Below are 18685 nucleotides of genomic sequence, written 5' to 3' on the forward strand. Positions count from 1 at the left end.
AAAAATTGTTTCCAGTGCCCTGAAGATGGCCATGTAAATGACCGAAAGCTAGGCCAAATTTAATGAAGAGCTTAATAAGATCTTTGAGTGACTTTATACCTAATACATTAATCCTTTCATCTTGTTACAAAGTCGATAATTCTTTTCTTGCAAATATGTATTTTTTGAAAAAATATCGGATATATTCATATAATGGCCAGTGATAGCTACTTAGCAGAACTTACTCCTCCAGAAATAAGGAAGTTGGCAAAAAATATTGATTGTCAGAAAATTGAGAACAATCACTTTTCTGCCTAGGAAGGAAAGTAGTTACTTTACTGCCTAGGTAGGAAATAGTAAATTGTGCAACAAGTGGGGAAAGTCCAACTTTTCTCGCTAGTGTGGAAAAGAAATTTCACACGAGCGAGAAAAGAGCTTTCTCCACATGTTGCACACTATACTTTTCCTACATCAAGTGCACAAATTTCAATATTTCAAGTAATCGACTTGATTCAAATCAAAATGGCCTTCGTTGACAGTATGTTCTAATTTATTGCGTTTCCATAGAAATGACTCAAAAGCCCAAAGTCATTGGTCTACCAAGCTAGGTGTGGGCAAAATGCCGTGAGAAATAACATTTTCCACAGTATGAGCAATACATAGTTTTGAAATTGAGTATGCTATGAAGAATACTCTACTTTTCATAGCACTTGTACGAAAAGTAATACTTTGCTGATTGGTATGCAAAATCAATTTTTGCTCTCAATCGAAGAAAAAATTATTTTTTACTATAGTATACCTTCCTACGCCCCTGTTCGTCAAGATCACTTATCGAATTAAAGAAATTCTTAATCTCATTCGATTTCCCGAAGAGCATCAATCATCAATTAAAAGTCACCATTATAAATTTTCGCCCATATCCAGAAAATCCATTTCGAATTATATCCAGACTTCTCTTATCTATTCGAAATTCAATTTTTGTCGACGCCTACTCTATTCAAATGGAATAGAACGATTCGAAACGGCCAGACATCCGAACTATAAATGAAATTAAATGAAATAAACTAACTGCTTATGCATGAAGCAAATCTAGCCGATTTACATAGAAAAGGAAGTTTGTACTTGGTTCGATCGGATTTGAATAGAGAAAAGTTCACGTTTTTTTTAGTTGGAAAGGGCACCAAGTCTAGGGTGCTTGCGGTGAGATGGGATTAGAAATTTTTTTTTGTGTGGGGCTTGTGTTCTGTCTTGTTCAGGGTGAGTAGAATGATTTTGAATTTCGTCAAAATGGAAATCTGATAGGAAACAATTTTATATGGAAATTTATGTTTCAAGGATTTTACGTTTACGTAGAACTGAAATTTCTGTTATATTTTCTATTTATGAAGAAAAGTCTTTTTTTTTTCATGACCTATGACGGATGATCACCACGTGACTCCTCTTTTTTATATGTCAAATTGACAATGGCAATGAAAAATTTGGGTTGTAATTTGAAATTGTTAAGTTTGGATGAATTTTAAGGAGAAAGATCATGGTTCATGATTCATGGTTCATTTGGTTTATTTGTTAATATGTAAAATGGCTTGTCCGTATATAAATAAATAAATAAATCATTGTTTGAGACAATGATCTTTCATTGGAATGAAAAATTTGGGTTGTAATTCGAAATTGTTAAGTTTGGATGAATTTTAAGGAGAAAGATCATGGTTCATGATTCATGGTTCATTTGGTTTACTTGTTAATATGTAAAATGGCTTGTCCGTATATAAATAAATAAATAAATAAATCATTGTTTGAGACAATGATCTTTCATTGGAATAAAAAATTTGGGTTGTAATTCGAAAATGTTAAGTTTGGATGAATTTTAAGGAGAAAGATCATTGTGTCAAACAATGATTTATTTATTTATTTATAAACGGACAAGCCATTTTACATATTAACAAATAAACCAAATGAACCATGAATCATGAACCATGATCTTTCTCCTTAAAATTCATCCAAACTTAACAATTTCAAATTACAACCCAAATTTTCAATTACCTTTGTCAATTTGACATATAAAAAAGAGGGTTACCAGCGAACCCTATATCTAAAATGAAAATTTCAAGACTTATCGAGGAAAAACTTGAACATGCTAATTTTAGCATAAAATTATGTTTTCCATAAATGTCTAATAGGCCATCGCGGTGAATCGAATATAATCCACGTTCAACGTATCCAATCATTCCCACTTTTCTCAAGTTTATTGAAAATCTGTCAAACCCAAACATATCGGCGAAATGTCCGACGCAGGATGTTGCATCAATCGCGCAAAAAACAAAATCCGTGGGAAGTTGGCGGTATGCTTCGCGCCATTTTACATGCGTAACAACAACGTAGCTATCACGTTGTCATGCCTTACGTACATGAAAACAACGTGTTGAGGTTAGGACGAAGAAGAAGATTATACGGTTCTATGACTGTCATGTTAACGTTAACGTGATAACACGTAAGTGTTCCAAATGTGAGAGATGTGGTGAGAACACGATGTTTTTGGGAGTTTATACAACAGTGAGTGGTAATTTTAGAATAAACGTCGCAATTTTCTTATAAATCATTATAACACACAGAACATCTGGATTCAAGTAATCGTGAATTGTCCGAAATTCATCGAATATTCAGAGTAGGTACCCATGTATGGTTGCTATTTTCGGTTTTAACACTATTTTCTGCCTAACACCCAGTTGTAGGAGCGTTTATTAAATTTAATGCCACATTAAATGTTCAATCCTCCATTAAACGGGTGAGGTAGCCAATAGGCTTCTCCTACAGGAGGATTAAAAATTTTAATTTACCTTGTTTGTGTCGTTGGAGATGAATTTTGCTTGCTTAATGGTTGTCTAGGGAAATATAATCTTAGAAGATGAGTTCAGCAAGGAACGCCGATAATGTTCTATTACCATGGTGCTCTGGTAGCTTATCCCACTAGTATAAATACCAAAAAGCACTATGGTATCGCTCCCAAAGTATTTTTGATTGAGTCCACGTAGTTTTGACAGACTAACTGGAATGTTGCTTCGCTCAACTCTCATTCCTCTAATTTTAATGGGCTGTATCTCAGTTGAATCAGGTTCAGGAGAAAAAAAAGCGAATTGTGGCAAATTTAATTCTCAGCAGATCTAATTCTGCTTATATAATTATTAACATTGCGGACGTGCAATTGTTCAAAGTCTAGCTCTATTTTATCGATTGCCTCAAAGTAAAATAATGATGAATACATTAATTTCCAATGTGCAACAGTAAGAGTAAATATTTGAACTTGGAAATTACATTTCTAATAAATGCATAAAATGATGAGAGACAATAGATTCGTATCGCATATAGTATTTAATTCTTCATGTTAGTGGGGATATTTGGACAAAATGCATACGAATTGAGATTTTATTGTTTTATATCAAGTGATAGAAAGCTAACATCTATTGATCGAATTCAAATTTAGACTGTAGCAGTCGTCTAAGAATATTATTCTGCATGTCCCTCAAAAGAAAGTAAATTATCTACGACTTATTATACAATAAAAGAGCGCGGCAACATTGCCTTGGCTGTATTCATGATCTTTCCTTGCGCAGAGCTAGATCCATAATCTAGATGTAACTTATCGAATTTATCATTGATTTCATATTATCAGACCTTGAATATCTTAACAATGGTAAAGAAAGAAATAGGTCAAGTTGATCGCATTACTGAAACAAAAATCGGATGGATATAAGACTAAAACGTCCAAGAGACAATAAAAAGGTAGAAAATGATAATATCAACTACGAAGATATAGTTGTGTAGATAACTTTTTGTAGTGTATATTGGAGGTGATCAGAAAATAAATCAAAATGAGACCAAACGATTGAGACCATGAACGATTCTTTCTTAGATATGAACCAGAATAATGCATCTAGCAATGTATTGGTATAAATACCTACCAGAGGTAGGCTGATTCTGGAGGTGATCTTTTAACCGTGAAAAGACATAGGTGGGTGGAAATCTAATTCGTTCGCTGAATGCCACATTCAAACTCCAAGTAAAAACAAAAAAATAAACAGCAATAACAAGTCTGGGTGTTAATAAAGACAACGAAGAATAATGCCTCAACATCTAAAAATATGAATTCAACAACATCCACAAAAGATACTCACTTAGACAAGTATAAGGCATGTCAACATGTGACTTATTCCATTTAACTGTAAGGATTGTTATTAACGTTTACTAAAACTGAATTTTTATATAATAGTATTCCGAACATTCTTAATTTCAAATGGTCTAATATGAGTTTGATTTCATTGGATATCTAACTAGCAAGGTAATAAATTTAAAAAACCATTAGGTGTTAATGAAGCCAATAATTATGATACTTAGATTAGTGTCAACTTATAATAATTATGTGACAGTTGTATACATGAAACCTATCTTTCAGGCACAGCAACTTCACCCTCATTTCGTCTCCCAAGGGATGTCTTCCCCACGTCCTATTCTCTCAGATTGGAACCAGACCTAGATGGCAGCACATTCGAAGGAGACGTGACGATATTTCTGAAGGTTGACCAACCTATAAGCAACATAACCTTGAACAGCAGGTACTTGGTGATCAACGAGATCACTTTGGACCAGAACTACCAAACCACCAAATATGTTTTGGACAAGACAAATGAGATCATGCAGGTGTTTTATGTTGGCGGAGAACGCATAGATCCTGGAGAGCACATTCTGAATATAAAATACACAGGATCGTTCGGTTTTTTCCTTGGATTCTACAAGATCGCATCTTCAGATGATCACAACCAGTGAGTGTATCTTTATACTTTAATGAATGCGTGAAATGCTTACTTCTCGAATCTCGATAGTTAGATAATAAAAAGTAAGAAAATAATAATAATTCAAACCAACGAAACCGACTGCAGTAAAACTAGAAATATTATTTCCAGTACATTTGCAGCAAAATTTTTATCATTACAATTTGCTGTCCAGCTAACTCTTCTGAACATCCTCTTTTTCTTTCAGAGTCATGCTGGCCACGAAATTTTCGTCAAATCATGCCAGGTCAGCTTTTCCATGTTTCGACGAGCCTTACTTCAAATCGGTCTTCAGCATTCGTTTGGTGAAGCCAAATAATTCTTGGGATGTCATTTCTAATATGAGGGAAATAGTAGGTATCACTTCAAGGTGTTAAAGTAGGAAACTATTGAAAGGCGTTGACTCAAAGATCCATTCAAAAGATCAATCGATTCATCTTTTCATAACGGTCCTTATACAGGGTGGCATACATAAAACGAAGCGGCCAGATACTTCCGCCGAGATTGGGGACCATCTTGATTGCAAATTCATGGGTATTCAATCATGACTGAAGGCATTTCAAAATCTTCAAGAGTCCTTTACCATCATAAGGGTCGGATGATACGTAATTTTGAAGATTGTGCTATTCTATTCATGAAATAATTTACTAAATTTTTTTTTTTTACGTTTATTTTGGTTGGTAAAACTTATTCAAATTGATTGATGAAGAATTTTGTTCAGATCATTGAGGGTGCTGTTGTCACCTTGATACAACCACCAATTTGCAATCACAACCCAACCTGTCTCTGATTTTTCACCTACCTACGCCAAAAAGCTCTCGGTCTCCAGGTCTCCTGCCTTAGAAAATTGAAAAAAAATAAGAGTTCCTTCATGGGAATATTGTATAATTTCATTGATAGGTTCATATATATGGATCACTGGCATACTGACATTAATATCGATCCTTCTGCCTATCAATGAATAGTAAAATCGTTCCTTAAATACTCTTATTTATCAAAATAAGCCAATTTCTTCAACGACAATGTTCTAATTTGAATGACAATTTGTTTGTTTGGATTCCGAACACTGACAGGAGAACTAAAATGGCGGTGTGTGACGTCATCACTAATAGAGCGTATACCTTTTGTACCACTTTGCTTAGTCAGCAGATGAGAGACTCTGTAGAACGGAATTAGAATCAGCTGAACACTTGGTATGCTAATATCTTAGATAGTCAAGGCTCCAAATGATGTCGTTGGTTTCGTTAACAGTCTCGAAGGCCTCTTTGGGTTTGTATGAATAGGTAGGGTTAAGAACGCAGCTCCCAGAAGACTTATCAGGTCGTAACCAAACCTATTCAAATAATATTAAAAATCCATATTTCTGCAGGGCAGAGTCGAGACATCCAAAGGAATAGCAGTTGATTTTGAGACCACCATCCCAATGTCAACATACCTATTAGCATGGGTATACACAGATTACTACTTCGACGAAATCAATTTCATGTCAGGTGGTAGGAACATACCACTTAGGTTCTACAATGCAGACAAAGTAGACCTGGATTTACGTGAAGCACTGAAGGTAACCAAGAGAGCTTTGACTTTCTTCGAAAATTACACTGACGTACCTTTTCCACTAGCCAAATTAGGTGAGTATGGCATTGTGTATAGAATAGTGCGATTTTAACAGATTTAGGTGATTTAATTTCGCCTATAACTACTCTAGGCATTTTCGGAGGTTTCTCCCTCGGTTTCTCCGTCATAGATTGCAACTTTACTCTTGGATTTCTACGAACAAGTTGTTCCTGATAGATCTTATTATTTTATGAGGTCTGGAAATGAAATTCTCTTCGCCTATCATTGTAAGAGAGAACTTTCTCTATTTTGCTTGTCATGAATTTCGTCTATGTCCATTTCTGAGAGAGATAGGTCAACTTATCTGCCTTTTTTTTTCTATAGTGATTTTTATAATTTTTCTTAAATCAATGTTTTACGTGTTTCTTCACTGTTTCTGTGCTTCTTTGTTTGTTTACTATTTCATCAAAAGTTTCAATTTCCTCCTCTAATTTGATGGTTGCTTCTGAACCATGGGACACCAACCGCTGTTCAGCGTTTGGTGTGCCTTGTAATAGTTCCTTCTTCTGCGTATGTAATGGTTTTACTGTTTTTTTTCTAGCTTTTTGCTAAGGTTCAATTTTTGGTCTTTAGTAAACCCCAGATATCTTGTAACTTTTTTCACCTCTATCATCTGAATTTCTATCTTGAAGAATCCATACAGGTTGTTCTGGGAGTGCAGACTCATCTTTCTATTTCAAAAACAACCACTCAAGTTCTTAGGCCCGGTTTGAAGGCTTCTTTTTGCACTCCTGAAGTGAACGTTTCCTCAGTTTCTACGTATCCTGTAGTGTACCTTGCCATTGAAGGGAACATTAAAAGCTGACCTCAAGAAAGTTATCAAAATATAGAAGCATTCTAATAACATCTACAAGAAAAAGAGCCATAAATTGTTTATAGCACAAGGCAAGTAGAAATAACCAAAAAACTGAACTTCTCAGATTTGATGTGGATGAACTATTTTTTTTTTCACTGTTATTGAGAGAGAGCAACCATTAGGAAAACAGTGTAGGGTTTCAAATCTATGACCTAGAATCCTCTGAAGATTCCAACCTAACTCTGTTGGACCGTGGAAGCCACCAGTACAATAAAGAGAGTTTTTTTTCTAATTTTTTTCTAGATTCCATAGCGATCCCATCCTATAGAAGTGGAGGAATGGAACACTATGGCCTGGTGGTATATCAAGATCATGCTGTCATATACAAATCAAGCCCTTTCATCGCCAAATTGTACCATTCTTTGAAAGCTGCCCTGTTGATATGTCATGAGATATCGCACATGTGGTTTGGAAATCTAGGTCTGTGAAATTATATTGGTTTTTATCCATAGATACTTGAATTTTACAAGATTATTCCTGAATAGACTGAACGTCTTTACTAGGGTCGAAGCATATACAGGGCATATCAGTATAATATGCTGATCCTTAGTTAATTTAACTGTCAGAATTTTGTTGCTGATATTTACAATAAATGAGTCTTCATTTAATGGTATTCCGGTTGTTTTTGATTTCAAATTGTCTTTTATGACTTGGCATTAGCAAATTAGAATAAAAAAAAGCACTAGTGTGGTAATGAAGTATTTTATGACATAAGGATGAGTGTCGAATCATTTGGTTTCAGTTGTAGATGAAAAGTTTTCACATAATAATGAACATTTACAGTAACTCACCCGTGGTATAACGACATATGGCTCACAGAAGGTTTTGCCAGATACATGCAGTTTAAGGCAGGGGTTGCAGTTCTTGGAGAGCCCTTTGTGGTAAGTACCTTTTTTCACTTTAGGAGATGATCTTCTCTAAACAATTGGATTCTTGTAGAAACATATGTTTCAAGAGAGCAAATTCCTTGCTCTCTTCCAGAGGCAATGTGAGGGAGATTACAATACAGAAACTGCAAGCTATCCTAGAAATCTGCGTCAAATCGGGACGAAATATGGACCAAGCACCTACGACCAGGTAAGGCAGAATTTGGAAGGATTTTCATTAAATGTTACACGTCTTTGTGTAAGCAGTGCAAAGTTTATCAAAGGTTTGTCTCGAATTTGCTGATTAGCACACCTTGTGAGGTTTCTTGCTGATTTTATACAGAGTGTATCCAGGCTAGCCTCAAGTCTCAACTAACGGGTGTTCTTTTTTCGAGGTATATAACTTTAAGTTGGCATTACTGATCGAGATGGCGACCGATTTAACAGCTGTCAAGTGATTTATTCTCAGTTTGGTATGGCAATTCATCATGAATAGACTCACGCCTGAACAACGCTTGCAAACAGTGCAATTTCATTTCGAAAATAATGGTTCTGTGCGGAATACGTATCGCGCACTACGTCCATTTTATTTTGTTTAGCGATGAAGCGCACTTCTGGTTGAATGGCTACGTCAACGAACAAAACTGCCGCATTTCGAGTGAAGCTAATACTCAAGTGTATGTCGAAACACCGTTACATCCAGAAAAACTAACTGTTTGGTGCGCTTTATGGGCTGGTGGGATCATTAGTCCGTACTTCCTCAAAAACGATGATGGCCAGATCGTTACAGTCAATGGTGATCGGTATAGAGCCATGATTACTAACTTTTTCATTCCTGAATTGAACAACCATGATGTCCAGGAGCTGTGGTTCCAACAAGACGGAGCAACATGTCACACAGCTCGTGCCACAATCGATTTATTGACCGCCTAATTCACGTTCTGGACCTGTGAATTGGCCGCCAAGATCTTGTGATTTAACACCGCTAGACTACTTTCTGTGGGGCTATGTAAAGTCATTGGTCTATGCGGATAAGCCACAAACCCTTCTGACCATTTGGAAGACAACATTCGCCGTGTTATTGCCGATATAAAGCCACAAATGTTGGAAAAAGTCATCGAAAATTGGACGTCCAGATTGGACTACATCCGAGCCAGCCGTGGAGGTCATATGCCAGAAATCATATTTAAAATGTAATGCCACAAGATTATCTTTTGGATAAATAAAATTCATGTAATTCGAATAATCCATCGTTGTTTTATTGCAATTTAAAGTTCTATAGCTCTAAAAAAAACACCCTTTACTAAAAATCAATTCTGTTGATAATCAGTAAGATCTTCTTTTTGTAGGGTGGGGCATTATTGATGATGTTAGAGGACCTTATGGGAGAAGAAAAGTTCAGGGGTGTTGTGATGAAGCACCTCAAAGGACATCAGTATGGCACATCTACAACAGGAGAGTTCATAAAGTTGGTAGAAGAGGCGTTACCAACTGTCAATATAAGGGATGTTATGGAGTCTTTTCTATTCCAAAACAAATTGCCATTAATGAACGTTACAATCGAAGGAGATTTCTTTGTTCTGAGGCAATCTGTATTGTGTAATGGGGGACAAATATCGTTCTTTGGGTGAGTTATTTTCTGTGGTTCAGAGTAGGTGAACCTTTATTGGAACGCAGTCGTTATTTTGGTGTGCCAGATTTTCACTAACTAAACACTACTGAAGTATGGTAAACATATTATTCAACTATAGTAAGCTGGTAATTATTCACATAACTCTGTACCAAACTGACCTAACCTGAAATAGAGAAATTCTATTCATTTAATAACAGTAAAATGATTCCGTCTGAAAATATTGAGGCACCTAATTAGGAATTCAAATGAACTACTCAACACAATTTCAAAATTTGTGAATTTTTAAAAATGTTTTCCTAGACTCACGAATAAATAGTCAATTGTCTGTAATGATGTTGAACATCTTATACTGAGTGTTCAAAGATTCAGTATCAGGATTTTAGGTAGCAACGTATTTTTCAGGTAAAAATGAGACTGTTCATAATTGAAATAATTTCATTCAATTATAGATTTGTTGAAAATTTTCAAAGAAAAAATGATGGATCTTGTTCATTTGATTTATTTTGGTCCTAAATGATGTTGATTATTTCATTTGTTGGTTGAAGTTAGATAAATCAATTTTGTCCATTGGGTGCTCACTTTTTTGTATTTTTTTTCAGGGATAAATGGACTATTCCAATCAGATACATAACCAGCGGTAACCTTACCTCAAACATCATTTTGTACGATAGAGAAATAAGTGAGCGTAAGTATGATGATATTTTGTGTAAGAAGAAACATGAGTTTCTGAATTGAATATTTTCAGTGAAGATACCGAAAATGAAAGATGATAAGTGGATCCAAATAAACCATTTGAACAATGGTTTGTATCGAGTGATGTATTCCAGAGAAATATATAAAGGAATAGCTTCTGATATTGGGGTGAGATTTTTGAGAAATTTAGTTTAAAATGGTTATGCCATTATTTATAGAGCTCTTTTCTAATGATTTTTCTTCTCTCCATACAATAATCACAATATTTCACATGTGAATGGATATTATATAGATTTTTTTTCATCCACAGAAATTGAACAGTTCTGATATAGGACCTTTAATTGAAGAGGCATTCTTTATGTCGTCCCTTGGAAAAATCAAATGTGACATACCACTGAAACTTATAGGAGTACTGAGGGGATTGAAAACCATTGACTTCATCTCGTTTACTTACGCTAGTAGATCATTCAACTTATTTGCAGAATCTGTGATCTACGACTCTAATGCAACTAAGATATTGAAGGTAAGCTCATGGTTTAATTGGATTTGGAATTGAAATTAATGAAAACAAATTGCTCTCCCTACAAGAAATAAATATTCATATTATATAACGGGTGTTTTTTTTTCGAGGGATATAACTTTAAGTTGGCATTTCTGTTCAAGACGGCAACCTATTTGACAGCTGTCAAGTGATTTATCCTCAGTTTGGTTTGGCAATTCATCATGAATAGACTCACTCCTGAACAACGCTTGCAAATAGTGCAATTTTATTTCGAAAATAATGATTCTGTGCGGAATACGTATCGCGCACTACGTCCATTTTATTTTGTTTAGCGATGAAGCGCACTTCTGGTTGAATGGCTACGTCAATAAACAAAACTACCGCATTTGGAGTGAAGCTAATCATCAAGTGTATGTCGAAACACCGTTACATCCAGAAAAACTGACTGTTTGGTGCGCTTTATTGGCTGATGGAATCATTGGTCCGTACTTCTTCAAAAACGATGATGGCCAGATCGTTACAGTCAATGGTGATCGGTATAGAGCCATGATTACTAACTTTTTCATTCTTGAATTGAACAACCATGATGTCCAGGAGCTGTGGTTCCAACAAGACGGCGCAACATGTCACACAGCTCGTGCCACAATCGATTTATTGAAGACACGTTTGGTGACCGCCTAATTTCACGTTTTGGACCTGTGAATTGGCCCCCAAGATCTTGAGATAACACCGCTAAACTACTTTCTGTGAGGCTATGTAAAGTCATTGGTCTATACAGATAAGCCACAATCCCTTGACCATTTGGAAGACAACATTCGCCGTGTTATTGCTGATATACGGCCACAAATGTAGGAAAAAGTCATCGAAAATTGGACGTCCTGATTGGACTACATCCGAGCCAGCCATGGTGGTCATATGCCAGAAATGATATTTAAAATGTAGTGCCACAAGATTATCTTGCGGATAAATAAAATTCATGTCAATCGAATAATCCATCGTTGTTTTATTGCAATTTGAAGTTCTATAGCTCTAAAAAAAAACACCCTTTATATACATTTCAGTAACCGTTCAGTTGGCAAAACATTAATCTATGCTTACGCGGAATTCAAGCATTATCAGTCATTCATTTTCTCATTTATTTCAATTATGATGATCAGTCCTACAGAAGACACTTGCTGAATATTTGGTTGACCAATTTTTGGTCATTTTTTTGACATAGTTGTATATACCTCTTCTCATTTCATACCTGCTCATACTCTCTGAAGGGAATTTTCATTTTTTATCGAAAAAATACTAATAGAATGAATACATCAATTGATTTTTTTCAGACGTATTTCTATGATATTTTCGGACAGTACTATGACAAATTGTCCTGGATAGTAAAGGAAGGAGAATCTATGAACGATAGGTAAGAAGCATTACCACAAATTTCAATAATAGTGAATACTTTTATATCCCTAAACATGAAAATATCAATGAACAAAATAGTATGAAATTTCCGAAACTGAATGATAAGACTTAGCGGTAATAGTTATTTATAATACAAGTGCAGAAGGCATTGATATTCTTCCACGAGTTCAAAATTCAAAAACGAGCCACGAAGTGGCGAGTTTTGGAATGAACGAGTGGTAGAATGAGCCTTCTGTACGAGTATTATACATTATTTTCTCTAATTCATTGCATTTTCATTGAAATTAATGAAATATTTCCATAAATATAATTTAGTGATTTTTGCATTGAAAAATGTTGGTTGGCAGAACTTCTTTAAGGCAAATTGATGAATTGACAGATAAAGCCGTGGCGGAAAGTTCGGAGTTATAGAATAATAAAATATAACCATGAAAACTGTGCGTTTCTGAAATATTCTCGCACGACTTTGTTCTACAAGATGGGGAAGAATGAACGGAATAACCACAGAATTAGAGAAAAATATTTCATTAACTATAATTGTAGCAATACAATTTGCATATTCCATGATTTTTTAGTGTTAAGTTTCCGATGAATATTTTTTGTCCTTAATTTTATCACTTCAGCATCATGGACCGTGTTTTCAAGATGAAAAAATAAATACGGTATAGTTATCAATTTTTGTAACAAATTTCATGCAAAAATGACTTATAGTTTCCCATTTCATTCGATTCTTCACGTTAACTGTGAAGGTTTGAATTCTATTAATCGTTTCATTGATTCGAAATATTAATCATTTAAATAAAAGGTAAACTCCTGTTTGGTGTAAGATTGAGAGTAGGTATCCACCCAGATATTGAATATTAAAGTTTTTTTTAGGTTGTTGAGAATGGAAATTCTGGAATCCTTCTGCATGAGATACCGAACAGGATACGTATATCCCAAATGTTTCAAAGATGTGGCTGCTTTACAACAAAAAAATATAACAGTTCTAGAAGATGTTGACTACATATACCAAGGTAATAGAAATTTTCACAGGTTTGAACATAGGTTTAAAAAAAAATTCTAAAAACGTTCTGGATATCATATCAACGTATGGGACACCTAAAAAATGATGTACAAGTATAATAATTCAGCCTATTTTGAGGCTGCATCCAAATGAATTCGAATATAGATAGGTTATCATTGAAGCAAATTCAAATTTGAGTTTGACATCACTAAAAGGATCGAAACCTCACAATTTGAAACATACCTACAGTTACTGTTAATTTATTAGCTCAATAGTTGAGAATATTAACGTATATTTAAGTGAAATTTCCCATTTCGTTCGCAGATCTCGTAAGAATTTCGAAGAAATTTAACATGACAATGGATGTAGAAGATCAAGGTTCTGATTTCTTGATAGAAGCCGTTCCAACTGACAATTCTTGCGCTTCCTGGATAAAACAAAATGTGCCCAAGTTTATTCGAAAAAAAGATAATTCACCTAGTACCTAATTGTAACGATTGTTAGTTTGTTATTCTGTAATTTTTCATAAAATTAGATACACAGAGTATTCTATTTATATACTTACAGCAATGAAATAAATTTTCAAATTTTCTCATGGATTGCATCATTTCGAAGAACAGACGTACCTACCTACTACGAATTTTATAATATTAATCAATTTTCATTAAAGATATTTCAGCATCCCTAAAAAAATATGGAGGCAACATTCGAAAATAGTTTTCCGAACATCGATCTCAGCTACTATTAGAGCTAGAATTTGGCGGTAAATATTTTGTATTCACTAGGGAGCCACCTATTGGAATTTATACCAACCTGAATGTAAAGATTTTTGAGAGAATCTCAACGTCATATAGTAGAATTCTTTAATTGAAGCCAATCGCCATCTAGTGGCGAACATAATAAACTTACCATGTGCGAGCAGTGTTCTGTCCCAATATCCAATGTTATAGACATCCTCTGATAGATGACAGCGTGAAAGGTCTCCGCATTTTGAATTTGATTACTGAAAAATTAATTCATTTTAACTCTTTTTCCTAGAGAAAACATGTCAAGGCCATACGTTGAAATGATTTTTCGAAATGATGATTCGAGTTTTGTCACGAAAAATGTAGTTCGCAGCTATATTAATGTCATGTAAGAAAAATTTTTGTTGAGGAATTCACTATCATAGGTACTGAAGAATAAGTTTTGTACTCCGAAATAAAACTCAATAATGAAGTATCTAGATATTCCAATAATTGAAAAACCAGGAATGGAAAATATTTTGTGATACCAGAATCAAAAAAAAAATCACGTTTTAAAAATCACTCTTGACATGAATATAGGCGATAAAGGAAGAATTAGAACATTAACTGAAATTTCTTCTCATTTAAAGGTACCCACACATTATTTCAGAAAATATTGAAGGGTTTTTTCACAGTGATACGCTTCCGTCATAATACTTTGTTTAATTATTGTTTTGTTTATAATATTTCAAACTTTGTATTTCGTATTCGTCATATTTTAATGAACAAAAGATTTTTGAAGATTCATTTTAGTTTTTTTTCCTGAACATGTTTTAATTAACACTATTATCCAAAACAACTAGTAGTCTATTTTCAAGAATAAATACCAACTGATTTGAGTGACATTAATTTTGTCTTTTATTTAATTTTTAATAGGTCTATTCCTGAAAACAAAACACATGAGTCGTTATTGTATACTGAAACTAAATAAAAAACAAAACAGTGCATCATTTCAGAATCAATCAGCAAAAAGCTCGTGATTCGAAAAATGTAATAATTTTTTATTTTGTTCGGTCAATCCACAACAGTGGATTAAGTCAAAAAATGCATTTTTCGGGTTATTGATGCGTTTTGAATTGCATGAACTATATATTATTCTGATACGCATTGGGCATTCACAGTATCTTTGACATAATATAACGGTTTTTCGCCAATTCTGAAAAATGAGCTATTTTGACTTGGTGCAGTGACGCAGTGTTGTTCTGGGCATGCGATATCTCCAAATCAGTAGAACTAGGAACCAATTATCAAAGATCTAATCATTCAACACTGAATCAACAATCTGTACCAACTCGTTTCTATACGACAAGGGAAACAACAGTACAACAATTAAGTATTCATTGATCTCTATAGGGTCCATTCTCACTTATGCACTAATTAAACAGGAAAATCAATTCACCAATTAACAAAATAATCCCGGAAACGATTCGAATCTTAAAACAATCCGTGATCAACTCAATCAGGCCCATTTCATACCACAGTCTCAACCACTATACTGAAGAGAAAGCACCTGAAAAATCCAAGTTCCACCTCTGTCTTCTATCTCATAGCAAAGTCATTTGCCTTGACGAAGTAGAAGTAAAAGTAACAGTTCGGTTCGATAGACGGAAGATCTACCTATCGCAGAGTGTCGAATTTAAAGAAAATATCGCAATGATTTCCGTCCTCCAAAGAAGTGCAAGACGATTTTTTATGTGAATTGAAGTGCTGAAGAGTTGGTGCAGTATGGTTGACAGAAATGTCCATGCAAAATAGTGATTTCAAACGGAATATTCTGAATTTTAAAGAACCGTAGGAGCAGACAATGTGAGTGCATTACTGATATGTATTTGGTTATTGGTATGTACGGGGGATGTGTGAAAAATAAGTCAGAATGATCGAGGAAGAAGTTATTGGTATTAATGGGTTTTGTGGAAAGTTTGGGATTTTGAAAACAGATGATTCATTGGTGACTTGGTGAGACACCATATAGTTAGTTGATTGAGGACTATCATATATTCATTGTTTCGAAATTATTTGTTGGACGTCTAAGAAAATGTGTAAAATACCGAGAATTGCTGATCGATTAATGAAATATGTACCTATAATGTTTGCACATCAGACATGAATTATCAATTCTGTTCTCACCTGAAATCATATCCTTCAGTGTCCAAAAATCCAAATACTTCTGAATAAGGGGGTATTTTCAGTCAAGTAAAGAATCAATGAGTTAGATACGTCGATGATTTCATTAAGAAATCTGTCGCATAATTTCAGCTTATTAAAATTCAAAATACTGCTAGGTAATATTAGAGAAAATCATATTTCATTATTACTGGATCTTGGAATGCTCTAACCCAATTGTCTAACCATAACTGATAAACGATTCTATGCTCAGTAATTTTGAGGAGTTATATTCAAGTCATCTGACTTATTCATAGGAACAAAGTCACAGAACAAAATTTTCGAATAATCTAGTTTCTTTTATGTCAGAGAAGCACTGATGTTGAATTTTCCTATATTTCCTAATCACTTTTCGTGATGCCCAATATATTGACTCAGAATATATAGCGATTAATTTCGGATTTAGAACTTTATAAGAATTTTAATTATAAATGAAATACCTTCATCTACCTAACATTCCAAAGTATAAAAATTTGTCAATTTTACTTGAAAACAACTCCCTGCAGTATCAATAACAAAAGCCTTGCACTTACCTCAACTCAGCCTTTATTAATAGGTACTCTTTCACATTGTAGTGGGTATTGAAATAGATTGCATTTACTCTTCAAGGGTTTGAAAATGGAGTTCACAAAGTGTGAAAAGGATTTGATAATGCACCTTCATGATTGTCATTTTGAAATTGTGTCATAGAGAAAACTGATATCACTGAAAAGCGGTAAAGAATACTTCAAAAACCATTAGAATGATGTATGAAGAATAGTAATTTACGTAACAAGTCCGGAAAATAGGGTTTTTTTGGACGAATAGACAAAATTGGAAGTCTGTGAGTCCAAAAAAACCATTTTCGGGCGTGTTGCGTACAATATTTTTTCGGCAACCATGTAAAATAACACTATCGCTGCTGCTTTCCATATTTTATTGCGATTGCGATAAAAAAACATGCAAATTTTTGACAACTAATTTCATATGAACTGTCAGCCGTTATCTCGGTTGCTATGAATTCTATGATTCTTTTCCGGCCTAGTCCGGGAAGTACGTACTTTCCGGACTAGGCCGGGAAATGCTACTTTCTCAGAGAAAAAGCGTCCGGGAAGTGAGCACTTCCCGGACGGTTGCCGAAAAATATTATTTGCCATTTATGAAGCGCAGGATTAAATTTCAAAACAAGTATTTACCACTGTCTTATGACGGTGCCAACAGTGTTACTAATTATTGTTTTTTAATGAATTCACAAAAATGAGAGATTTGAAAAATTTGAAGCTTTACAGAATTCTATAAATGGTATTTTTCAATGATGAATATCTAACCAAAAGATGGTTGGAATGAATTTATCATTTCTTTCAGTTAATTTGGAAGTTCCAAAGCCTTGTGAAATGCGATTTAAATAAATTAAACTTTCGAAATTTTTCGTATTTCGTATTTTTCAGGTATATCTCACCTGAAATAGCCAATAAATATTTTTCAACGTGAGTTATATCATTATTACTGCGAGTTCTAGGTTGCATGTATTAGTTCGTTTGAATTTATAAATTTTCCGTTGAAATTTCGAAGAAATAAGAATGCAAGAAATTGATTTATCGATTTTCTCCCTCAATATTCTAATTTTGAGCATTTGTTTATATCGCCATTTTTAAGGTTCGATAACACTGGCGGTTTAATTGCTAACGTTAATTTTTGGCACAAAAGATCTGGAAACCAAGAGTGTCCCTCAATATCTCATTCAAGAGAATGCTCCCACTTACCTTAAAATATAGGTAATAAAACCAATAATTCAACGTGAAGATAACTCCCTGCAGTATCCTTCAATATACAAAAAGGTTTACACTTGCCTTACTATAACGTTCTAGTGGATGATGAAATATTTTTAATTTTTGCATCGCAAGTTTTGAAAAAGATGTCACAAATTATTAATAAGATTTGATAATAATGCATAAATTATGATGATCAATTTCAGACAAAAAAGTTACTGATTTTAGTTGAAAGTATTGAAGAATATTTCAAAAACCACTACAATGTTTAAAATCTGTAAAAAGAACTCTTATTTGCTATTTATGAAACGCACGAAAAAATTTCAGAAGACATCAGGATTTAGCACTTTCTTAGTACGCTGCCAACAGTGTTGCCGATTTTTAATAATGAATCCCTCAGCAAAAGATTGTTACAAGGAAGTAATTATTTAGTACAGTAAATATTAACGTTCTCGAGCTTTGTGTAATACAATTTGAATGCAAAAATTCGATATTTTTGTTTATTCCAACAATCTGAGAATTATTTTCAATATGACATATCAGGCTATATCGCGCATTATATTTGAATGACTGTTTTTTTATTTGGTTAAAATCAATAGATTCTTCG

General features: G+C 34.1%; 2 protein-coding genes and 1 long non-coding RNA gene across 4 annotated transcripts in view; 2 read left to right on the plus strand and 1 right to left on the minus strand.

The window, feature by feature from the left end:
• Positions 1 to 17061, minus strand: part of LOC123671672 — a 134088-nt gene extending 117027 nt beyond the window's left edge. The window contains exons 1-2 of the long non-coding RNA XR_006746155.1: positions 16864 to 17061; positions 14292 to 14385 (exon numbers count right to left, since the gene is read on the minus strand). This is a non-coding gene — a long non-coding RNA (uncharacterized LOC123671672). The remainder of the gene's footprint in view (positions 1 to 14291; positions 14386 to 16863) is intronic.
• On the plus strand, positions 1044 to 13973 carry LOC123671665 (endoplasmic reticulum aminopeptidase 2-like). Of its 2 annotated transcripts, none has more exons than XM_045605626.1 (14): positions 1044 to 1236; positions 4427 to 4793; positions 5011 to 5155; positions 6172 to 6430; positions 7516 to 7692; positions 8056 to 8153; positions 8212 to 8349; positions 9488 to 9765; positions 10371 to 10456; positions 10517 to 10632; positions 10775 to 10987; positions 12295 to 12374; positions 13253 to 13392; positions 13707 to 13973. In XM_045605626.1, the coding sequence occupies exons 1-14, from the start codon at positions 1185 to 1187 to the stop codon at positions 13868 to 13870; spliced, it is 2313 nt and encodes a 770-aa protein (XP_045461582.1). In that variant the 5' UTR covers positions 1044 to 1184; the 3' UTR covers positions 13871 to 13973. The 2 variants fall into 2 exon arrangements, with proteins under 2 accessions (XP_045461582.1, XP_045461583.1); XM_045605627.1 differs by lacking the exon at positions 1044 to 1236 and adding an exon at positions 2410 to 2529.
• The window catches only part of LOC123671662 (protein artichoke), a 69698-nt gene continuing 66665 nt past the window's right edge, over positions 15653 to 18685 (plus strand). Inside the window, exon 1 of the mRNA XM_045605622.1 lies at positions 15653 to 15973. The gene's annotated coding sequence lies outside the window, so the exon portion shown is untranslated. The remainder of the gene's footprint in view (positions 15974 to 18685) is intronic.

The sequence above is a fragment of the Harmonia axyridis genome, chromosome 1, assembly GCF_914767665.1.
Source record: "Harmonia axyridis chromosome 1, icHarAxyr1.1, whole genome shotgun sequence".
In the NCBI taxonomy this organism is placed as follows: domain Eukaryota; kingdom Metazoa; phylum Arthropoda; class Insecta; order Coleoptera; family Coccinellidae; genus Harmonia; species Harmonia axyridis.

Coding starts and splice junctions, on each gene's coding strand:
- LOC123671665 (XM_045605626.1), top strand. CDS start 1,185: ATGGGATTAGAAATTTTTTTTTGTGTGGGGCTTGTGTTCTGTCTTGTT. Junction 5,156..6,171: donor TTTCTAATATGAGGGAAATA/GTAGGTATCACT, acceptor ATATTTCTGCAG/GGCAGAGTCGAGACATCCAA. Junction 8,154..8,211: donor TTCTTGGAGAGCCCTTTGTG/GTAAGTACCTTT, acceptor GGATTCTTGTAG/AAACATATGTTTCAAGAGAG.